This window comes from Aplidium turbinatum, chromosome 18 (assembly GCF_918807975.1).
Source record: "Aplidium turbinatum chromosome 18, kaAplTurb1.1, whole genome shotgun sequence".
NCBI lineage: Eukaryota > Metazoa > Chordata > Ascidiacea > Aplousobranchia > Polyclinidae > Aplidium > Aplidium turbinatum.
Window position 1 is genome coordinate 1,877,980 of NC_137489.1, and position 10,110 is coordinate 1,888,089.

General features: G+C 38.6%; 1 protein-coding gene across 1 annotated transcript; it reads left to right on the forward strand.

The window, feature by feature from the left end:
- Positions 1-3,118: 3,118 nt before the first annotated feature.
- Positions 3,119-9,865, forward strand: LOC145787687 (uncharacterized). The gene is made up of 7 exons (XM_082599485.1): positions 3,119-3,353; positions 6,589-6,729; positions 6,936-7,044; positions 7,512-7,636; positions 8,235-8,324; positions 8,958-9,018; positions 9,265-9,865. The coding sequence occupies exons 1-7, from the start codon at positions 3,252-3,254 to the stop codon at positions 9,729-9,731; spliced, it is 1,095 nt and encodes a 364-aa protein (XP_082455611.1). The 5' UTR covers positions 3,119-3,251; the 3' UTR covers positions 9,732-9,865.
- The last annotated feature ends 245 nt before the right edge of the window (positions 9,866-10,110 follow it).

Sequence of the window (10,110 nt, forward strand, 5' to 3'; positions counted from 1 at the left end):
CTATTTAATAGCCACCTTGTTGTTGTAAGCTGATTTCTAGCACCAAACGCAACGTAGGCTAATAGTAACAATAATTTATTTTGCACCAGTTAGGTGCAAAATGGCGTCAATTAAAATTCTCCACAATCGGCGATTTTCTGTCAACTGTCGCAGTTCTTCCGGGTTGTGCTCAGTGGCGTAGCCAGAAAATTTATTAGGGGGGGGGGGCCAAATATTTGATGAGTTAAAGAGAACGATCAAAGTGTTTGATTTAAGCCATCGCCACCTGATGTGCAGTTGCGTATCCTGGTGGGTTGAGCAAGGGAAGCAATAAAACTGGTGGGGGGTTAGAGCGTGCAGAAGGCACGCGTATTCTAGGAGGATCCGGGGGCATGCACTCCCGGAAAATTTTTGCAAAATTACACTCAAATAATGGATTATAGCGCTTTCTGGAAACACTTTTAGGGTAATATTTGTATGAAATTTATTAGCAGATAAACAGCTATTAACTTATTAAAGGTAGCTCTTACACACAAACGGGCATAACCTGCGGCTAAATTAGAGAACACCAAAAACTCAGCTACACAAAAACTCAATAACTACACAAAAACATAACAGAGTAAGCCATTATGAAATTGCTTCCACAAATTAGTTAAAAGAAACGTAAATTGCGTAAATTTTGCCCGATTTACGATTTGCAAAATTTATTGGTGTCTTTCTGTGTGTCTAAAACAAGTCCTTGGGAGTATTAATAGCCAGATGACTTGGAAAACGTTATAAGTTTCTACAAATTTTATTACATTTTCAACAAAGGGCTCAACTTCGGAATCCAAACTTTGAAAATTTGGGGGGGGGCAAATATGGCCCCTTTCGCCCCCCCCCCCCCCTGACTACGCCTATGGTTGTGCTCTGTGAGCAATCGAACCTTTTTGCATGTAAGTTTGTGCTGGTATTCCTTTGTTTGTTTGTTTTTTTTGTCTTGGATCAGTTTGATAGTAGCGGAGTTTCATTGTACGGAACGTAACGAAATGGAAAGTAATCCTATGAGAAACATATTGCTGTAAAATTTGTAACTGAAATATAGCTACTGCACAAAATTTGCAGAGAAGATGGAACTGAAAATGGAAGAAATTTTTGAGATGAAATGAAAGATTTCTATGGAATGGAGATGGAATGAAAAAACATCTTAGGATGTAGGATGTAAAATACGTAGCCTATTCCAATTCATCCCATACCCTGCTGATGAGTTGGCCATGTGAAGCCACATCTGTTAAGAAGCCACAAATATAACGAGTCTTGCTATTAGGCCAGGAGTTAGCGTAATTTTAGCCTAAGTTGCAAAATTTGCAGATGTAATCTTAACCTAAACATGTTTTTAAAAATTATTTGGCTTAGCTGGAAAATATAGATGGAGCTGAAAACCATTGGTTTTTAAAAGAAGAAATGTTTCAATGAAAAAATAAATATTTTGAAACAAACAATTCTTTTATTACTTTGGCTTCTTTTTGATAAAGTTTTTGATAAATAAACCTTAGAAAACTCTAAAAACGATAGGCTACAATCGAAACTTGAAGTAAAACAAATACAAGCAGTTGAAATTATTTTTGTTTGGACAATTTTAATGTAAATTACTGACAAGATTGATGATAACATTTTTCTGTCAGAAATTGGTCCAAACTATATTTAGGTTGTTGTTTTAAATCTAAAGTAGTTTTTAAACGTTGATGTGAACAACAAAATTGATCTTTTAGCCTAAAAGTTTTAGGCCTTTGAATACCCTTTACAGGAACTTTGGTTTGGCAACCCTGGTATACAGCACATTGAATCAGAGACAGAAAGACGTGCAAATTTTCTCTTAGAGCAGCGTTTCTTAACCGGGGGTGCTAGCACCCCTTGGGGGTGCTGGAATAGACTGTAGGGGGTGCTAAATGCATGCAGTATAATATCAAAAAATGCCATTTTAATTTTCTGCATTTTTTTGTTATTCTGCCAGTATCAGCAGTTGTCATATCAATGATTGCTGTTTCGAAGTAGCCTACATGATTTGCTGTCATTGTAGTCATCTCCCAGTCAAATACTCAAATTGATCCTGAGTAGATTGTGCGAACTTACCCGGTGGGTGTTTTGTTGTAATATTGTTGCTCACCTCTCGCTTCTAGAAACCACCATGGCAAAGTATCCAGAGTGGATACAGCAGCCTTCTTGGCAGACATGAGTGATCATAGGCTAATAGACTAAAGGAGGAGCTATGATTGACATGCAGGTGAATCAGAGTTGTTGGACAAACTTTCGTCCTTCCGCTTGCTGATTTCTGGTGTGACCAGTTGACAGCACATCCTGCATTGGCACGAGCAGCAATGGAATTGATCGTCCCATTTCCGACTAACTACCTGTGTGAAAAGGCGTTCTCCACCATGCTCCAAATGAAAACAATTGGCCGGAGCCGCCTTCAACATGGGTTGCTCCACGATATGAGAGTGGCTTTGACAAACACGAAGCCTCGAATAGAGAAATTGGTCACACATAAGCAACAACAGAAATCACATTGATACATGTGTAACTAGATAGCCTACCCAGCTGGGTAACTTAAATATGCTTAAGTTTGTCCATGTTCTTTTACTATTCTCGGGTTTTCCTATTTCTTTTATCACCAATGACGCCAGTAGTTTTGAAGAATAAACAAAATGATCAATTTGTACTTCGCTTTCCTTTCAATAGTGCAGGCCAAAGTTTAATGGCGGCGTCGAAATTTGGACATGCTATTTGATCACTGGCGGTATATTTTGTATATTTTTGTCGCCTAACAAACGGTGCTGTTGTTTTAAGAGAGTTGATTCACTTACATATGGTTATAATTGAATTTCTGTTGGTGAATGAAAGCCAAATACCAAATCCTGAATCAACTTCGTTAAAACAACTGCTCAGTTTGTTAAACAACAAGAGACTTCATTACAAAATATATCTCCAGCTATCTGAAGGCATGTTAAAATTTCGGCCTGTACTAAACTTTTGGTCGGTACTGTAGTAGTCTTATGTCAATAATAGTTAGGGGGTGCTAGACTGGTCAGGCCTGTTTACAGGGGTGCTAAAGTCAGAAAAGGTTAAGAAACGCTGTCTTAGAGACTTCAATCACTTAGACTCGTGGTTTGGTTTTTTAATTTTTGAAGTTAAGCAATGAGCAGATTGTACTGATCCATAGAAAAAACTCCATTTTTCCATCTTTTCAACCATTAATTTTTTGACAGCACATACCGTAGAATTAATTGAACAAAATGGGTCTTAAGAAAAAGGAAAACGAAAATTTGCAGTTTATTGCCTTGGATGCAACGAAACAAAAAGAACTAACAAAAAAGCATAAAAAATCAAAGCAAAAAGTAAGATATATTATTTAATATTAGTAAGCTATGCCAGTCTGTAAGAATATGTCGTAATTGTAGATCATATTCTTTGATATACAATTCCCGGTCCGCCCCGATAGCTCAATTAATTAGCGCGTCATTTCTGGAACTAAGAAGCTTCAAGATCAATCGGCGCTGGTTCGACTCTCGGGGTGTGCACTTGAGCAACGCACGTTAAGGACTGCTCTCAATTCAGTAGCATCTAATGAATGGAATAGTTCCCCGGCAACAAGACTTCAACAATCGAAAACTTCACTCTGTCAATCTCGGTGACCAGGCCTGCGTCAGTGATTCAAAGCCTCTACAAGTATGCGAAAGTGCCAGGATTGACCTCTGCAAGAAGATTTCCCAGTCCGAGAATAAAGGTTCAATCAATCATTGCTATCCTTTTTTATTGTCATCATTCTTTTTGTTTATATGAGTGTGTGCTGCTATCTACTGAAAAATCAAGCGTTTTGTCAGGCACTACTCATGGTAATGACACTATTTCACTTTGTGGCCTATATCGGAGAAAAGTGTCTGCCTACTTTCACCATTTACCGTAAGTTTTAGGTCACACTAAAATTATATTTTTTATGTTTTTGCTCAATAATATGGCACAGTATATATGATAATTTAGGGATATATATTTAAATTCAATTTTCTGTGTTTTAATTGTTAGGTTCTTAATTCCTAATAGCATAAACTAGAATACCATTGTTAAGCGTTCTTATGTGTTTCCAGTGTTTATCTGCGACCAATAGCCAGAGAACATCTAGTAGGCTAATGCTTGATAATCTCAAATTAAACTTTTTACTACTTAACAAACCTTAACAATAGATTCAGGATTTGCAGGCTGCTAGCACTACTTCGATTTTACCAAATAAACTGTTTTCTTTTTAAAGTAGTAATAGTCCAGTTTTAAACCGGTGATGTCCTCGTTACCGAGGGTAACCGAATTCACCTCCACATGCCGCAATTGCCTCTACATCAATCTATCAAAAGCATCTTCTCTCGTCAAGCCCACCTTGCTGCTTTCCTCTTCAACTTGCCTTTTCCTTTTGTTGCATGGTTGTTCTTTGTTTCCTACCTCCATCCACTCGCAACTCCAGCGCTCTTTTTAAAACATCATATTTATCCCTTCTTAAAATATGCCTATACCACCTCACTACATTCACCTTCGCCAACTTATCAACATTCTCATTCAACCCAAGCAAGTTCATATGTTCTTCGGTATTCCTTTTGTCGGTGCAACCTAGTTCGTACCTTGAACCATTTGTACAGTCAGTTCGTACCCTGACAAGATCAAGAGAAAAAATTAAAAAAAGCCGAAGTCGCTGATCGGAGTTTCCCCAAACAATTTAAAACAAACTCGAGGGTTAGGGTTATCGGAAACTGCGGAAAAATGGTTGCGGAAACTGCGATCAGTTAGAGTTAGAGCATAGATTACTCTATGGATAGAGTTATGGTATGCGGAAACTGCGGTTAGCGGAAATTGCGGAAGAATGTTGGCGGAAACTGCAATCAGCGAGGGTTAGGGTTAGAGCAGTGGTTGTTAACCTTTTTTTCCCCAGCGCCCCTTTTCAGAGATTTCCATAGTCTGGCGCCCACCATAATATAAGGGCTGTAGCCTACTAATGACATTTTCTTCCAAGACTATAAGGCTAGCCTACAGCCAGTAGTAATTAGTTATTAGTTAGTAAGAAAAAACTAGTTTAAGCCGATGTTAGTTTTAATACTAAAAAATCAGCACAGATGTGCCTTAAGGCTCTTAACTTAAAAGTCTTAAGGCACATCTCTGCTGATTTTTTAGTAGTTAGTAAGAGTTACACTAATAACCATTATTGACTGACTATTATTATGACCAGTCCTAAGTATGGTTTGCTTGCACTGCCTGCCCGCTGTCCCTGCCAAAAGCTGACCACAAAATGCCATTTACTTACTACAAGGAAAGGGAAACAATGCCCATTATCAACAACAAAGGCCATGCACAACACCATCCGACGTCCACGCTTGTCGGATGGTGTTGTGCATTGTGCTGTATAGGCCAACATAGAATGCTCTGAGAGAGAATCACTACTTCCCTTGTTAAACACAATCTCTATACTGTATATCGTTGAGGTAAAACCAAACTGGGTTATGTCCACTTTTAGTTTTATTGCAGTGTCTCGGTTTTTGAGCGTAGTTCTTTCCAGCACTTCAGGTTTGCAAAACAAGGTTGTAAGTATTGTGGCACTTACATGGTTGTAAGTATTGTGGCACTGGTTGGTTTGATCCATTTAACATATCAAAAACATTCAAACAATTTTTTTGCGGTTATCTCAGTTTGATGATTTTGGACATAACTCCATTTGGTTTTACCCCAACGATATAGCTCCTCATCCTCGGTGGATTCTCGTACCCCCAGCAGAACTACTAAAGCAAATTTGCAGTGAGGAAAATATCGTTACACCTTCTGAATGTAGCGCCCCCTGAATATTTCCGCCCCTCTAAAAGTTAACAGCGCCCAGGTTAAGAACCACTGGGTTAGAGCATAGATTACTCTATGGTTAGAATTAGGGTAAGGGTTAACGGAAACTGCGGAAAAAATTTTGAGGAAACTGCAATCAGCGAAGGTTAGGGCATAGATTACTTTATGGTTAGAGTTAGCAGAAACTGCGGAAAAATGTTTGCGAAAACTGCGATCAGCGGACTTCGGTTTTGAGCTATTTTTTCTCTCGATCTATTCAGGGGAAAAATTTTAAAATGATTGCGGAAACTGCAATCAGCGACTTCGGCTTTTTTAAAAATTTTTCTCGATTTTTTTAAAGTACGAACTGACGGTCCGAACTGTTCATGGTACGAACTAGGTTGCATCCCCTTTTGTCTATCAGCTTCACACCACACATTGCCCTCACCATCGCTCTCTCAGTTCCTCTTAAAATCGCCAACTCGTTTTCTCGTAAGCACCCTGTCTCATATCTACAGCATTACAGATCTCAAGCAACCAGTATAAATTCTTCTTTTAATTCTCAACAAAAATCTTCTACCACGTAACAACTTTCGATACTTCCTGAATTTCACTCAATTAAACCGTATTGTTGAAGCAACTATTATCGTATTACATTACCCAATTTGTATTTGGCATGGCACTGTGTTATATGCATAGTTTCTAAAAAGAGTTTGCTTTTTTTTAGACAGTCAAGGCACAACAACACTGCATGGTTGAATCAAAAATTTTGATTTTTTTCAGAAAACTGATGAGTTCACATCAAACAAACCGGGTGTGGTCTTTCTGAAGCACATTCCTCATGGCTTTTATGAACCACAAATGAGAAACTATTTCTCACAGTTTGGTGATGTTAAAAGACTGCGATTGGCTCGAAGTAAAAAGGTTTGTTTTATCCACTTAAGTAGTGATTGAGCTTTGTGTTATAAATTAGTGGCCTGGTACTGATGAGCCCATCCTTCTGGGAGAAATACGTGTCTATTGCTGTCATTTCTTGCAACACTCTCCTGCTGAGAAACATTTGTTGTAAGAATCTTATTGTTCAGGTGTAACAGTCACTTGCAAACAAACAAATCATTAATTTTGTTCAGACTCACCGTTCAAAAGGCTATGCTTATATCGAGTTTACTTGTGAAGAAGTTGCGAAGGTTGTTGCTGACACAATGAACAATTACCTCATGTTTCAACGATGTTTAAAATGTAAGTATTTGAGGAATGTTAATTGTTAATGTGTGTCAAAGGAAATAAGAAAGAAGTGATTGTGCTTATGGTGACTGTAAGCATGTCTAGTTTTTATGACAAAATTATTGTATTTATGGCACTCTTTTACACATTCATGCACACTGCGCAGCCGCATACTTGTAAACTAGTTCTCTTGGTCTATGTCGTTGTCAGGGGTGGCCACTGGCCAACTTCTTATTGAATAGGATTGACTAGAAAATTTCTTAATTATATACTAGCGGTCGACTTGTTGGTGATGAAATCACTGCACAACTTTTTTCTTATACATCTTTGCTGTAAATGGATTTACATTTGTGCACTGTGCTAGACCAACCAGGCGAGACATAGTTTTTAAACTGATTTGGACTGATGACTGTTGTAGGCCACAATCTACAAGTGATTTTTATGACTTGCATTCAAGTAATCTGATCACATCAATGATCCAGGTGAAGTTGTGCCTGAAGACAAATTGCATTCTAAAACATTCTATGGCCGGCGGAAATATGCCCCTCCTACCTCTCGTCGAGATGCCATTAAAGCGTATGAGAGAAGAAGCATGAATATTAAAAAGGTCAGTAAAGTAGCAGACTTTGTTTTGGAATAAGTTTTGTAAAACTGTTGCCAAGTATTTGTTCATTATTCAATGAGTGTTTTTGAGTCCTGTTCGGCCACTCTTTCAAGAAAGCAAGAAATTCGCCGGCCAGTGCACCTGTACGCGTAGCCCTGCGTAAGAATTTCTTAAAAATGCTCTTAAACATAAGGATTTTAATATTTTTTCCTGAAATCCACGCATTCAGGACTAATTTAAAACTCTCCACAGCATTCTGTCAAGATGTTAATAGATGCTAGGTTGAGAACCACTTTGCTGGTTTGGTCAGTGCTAATGAGAAGGATCCAAATCGAAGAAAGTTTCGTATAAGTTCACAGAAATTGGAATATTGTTTAAAATTTTGTATGTTTTTGAGTATGATGTTGCATTACTGAGCCTAGTTTATCTCTTTCGTTGCCAAGGGATAGATATCTTGTCCTGATAAACTTGCAGGATCTTTGCAGCTTGATAAAGATGAGTTAATGCACCTGAGTTAAAGTGCATAACTTTCTTGTGTAATCAGCCCATCACATATATTGCCAGAATAATATGACACGATAAATGAACTCCTGATATTCAGGTTGAAAGTAGGAAGATGCGTTCTGAAGGAAAACGTACTCAATTGAAAAAGAAGCTGGAAGAAATGGGGATAGACTACGACATGTCAAATGTGAGTTTTGATTCGTTGGTTTCATGAAGTGCATTTCTCTACTAATGGCGCAAGAGTGCAATTGGTTCTTATTATGCACATGCCATTTTTGTCGCGTCGTCTGTTCAATCATCTTTTCTCGTTTGGTTTTAATTCCTTTTAGAATCCAACCTAATGGAACTGGAAGCTCACTGAGCAAAATGTATTACTTTTACTTTTGCATTATAAGAAGGATTCTTCGACAGAAATAATTTTTAACGTGTATTTGATGAGCTACACTATTTTTTGCAAAATTGCAACTTAGATGCAAGAGGACTGGACGTTGAAAAATGTGTTGTAAAGTAATATCATACAGGACACACTACACAGTGTATAAAAGTGTTTAACTCGCCCGGAAAAAAGGTAGTGCCAGTGGCTACAATAAACGATATACTGGCCATAAGACATAAAGATAAATGCATAATAACCAACTAACCATATTACCAAGGGTGGTGTACATGTTGAATTGAACAATTGAAATGTTACAAATATGTTTGCCGCTTTTGATCCTCATGTGGTAATTCACCGTAATGATCATGGTATTCTTTGGACAACGAGGCGGTCTTTAACAACAGTATCTATTTAGTATTTAACTTTTGGATAAATTTCTTTCAGCTGAAGGGAAACCCCGACTTTCAACCTCCAGCCAAACGAAAGTCTACCCAAGCAAACGAAGGTTGTTTGTTGTTTTCCTATTTTCTGCATCATATAATCTTTCACAAATTCAACACTTTGCGCGATGTTTTTAGCGTCAACTGATTCTTCGCCATCTATTCCAACATGCCGTAATTCACATGTTGAAGGCTACCCTGCTCTTGTTGGTAGCGAAGGCTTTGAGGAATGAGAACCTTGTTCCTCGAAGCTCAGTAACTCAGTATGGGGTCAAGTTTACTTCACTCATTCTCCTTTTTGTGTTTTGTAGATGGTAAAGATCACAGCGGGACGACGATCAGGAAGGAGTTTGAGCAGATGATGGAGGAGTTTGACTTCTACGATGTTGAGAAAGGGAAGAAGCGGAGCGCACAGAACGCGGAGTGTCCTCAGAGTACGGATGCTCAGGAAGGAGAAGCAACAGATTCAGGAATCGACCATGAAAGTCCTGATGAGGGAGCTTTTGGAAGTGAAGAGGAAGATACTGATCGCGGCCTCATTGTTGACATGCAAGGGTGTCTTCCTGAACTGAACACGACTCCCGAAATGATCGTTGATCTTGACGACTCCGAGGTGACATTTAAGACGCCGCCACAAAAGATTAAGAAGACGTCGATATCGTCGAAAGGCTCCAATGCTGTCATCACACCAAAGTCCGAAATACGCCCCATGAAGACAAAAAGCGCGAGAAAGCGCCAACTTTTCGAAAAAAGGAAGTTATTGAACATGACATTGTGATGTGATGGTGGGATACAGTGTTTCGGTATGAGCTGGGCAGGCATTGTGGGATGCTTTGATATCTTTCTCTTTCAATTTTCTCTCAATCATTTATGATGTAAAATGCCGGTTATAATAAAAGCACTCCAACAACCTTCCAAGTCGTTTGTTCCAGTTTGAATATCAACACTAGACTTGGTCTAAAAATTGTTTGAGTCAATTTCGTGAGCGACCTCGTTGTTTATCGGATCACACTTATACCTTTGATGGACGACGCCACTCGTGTAAACAATTTTGTTTTCCTATCCCAGCGCTTCACTAAATAATCTACCCAACACGGGAAGCTTATCTTCCCTTGGGTTCTTCTTCTCTCGTGTTGTCGCTATATGTCAGGGCATCC

Coding starts and splice junctions, on each gene's coding strand:
- LOC145787687 (XM_082599485.1), top strand. CDS start 3,252: ATGGGTCTTAAGAAAAAGGAAAACGAAAATTTGCAGTTTATTGCCTTG. Junction 3,354..6,588: donor ATAAAAAATCAAAGCAAAAA/GTAAGATATATT, acceptor GATTTTTTTCAG/AAAACTGATGAGTTCACATC. Junction 7,045..7,511: donor GTTTCAACGATGTTTAAAAT/GTAAGTATTTGA, acceptor TCAATGATCCAG/GTGAAGTTGTGCCTGAAGAC.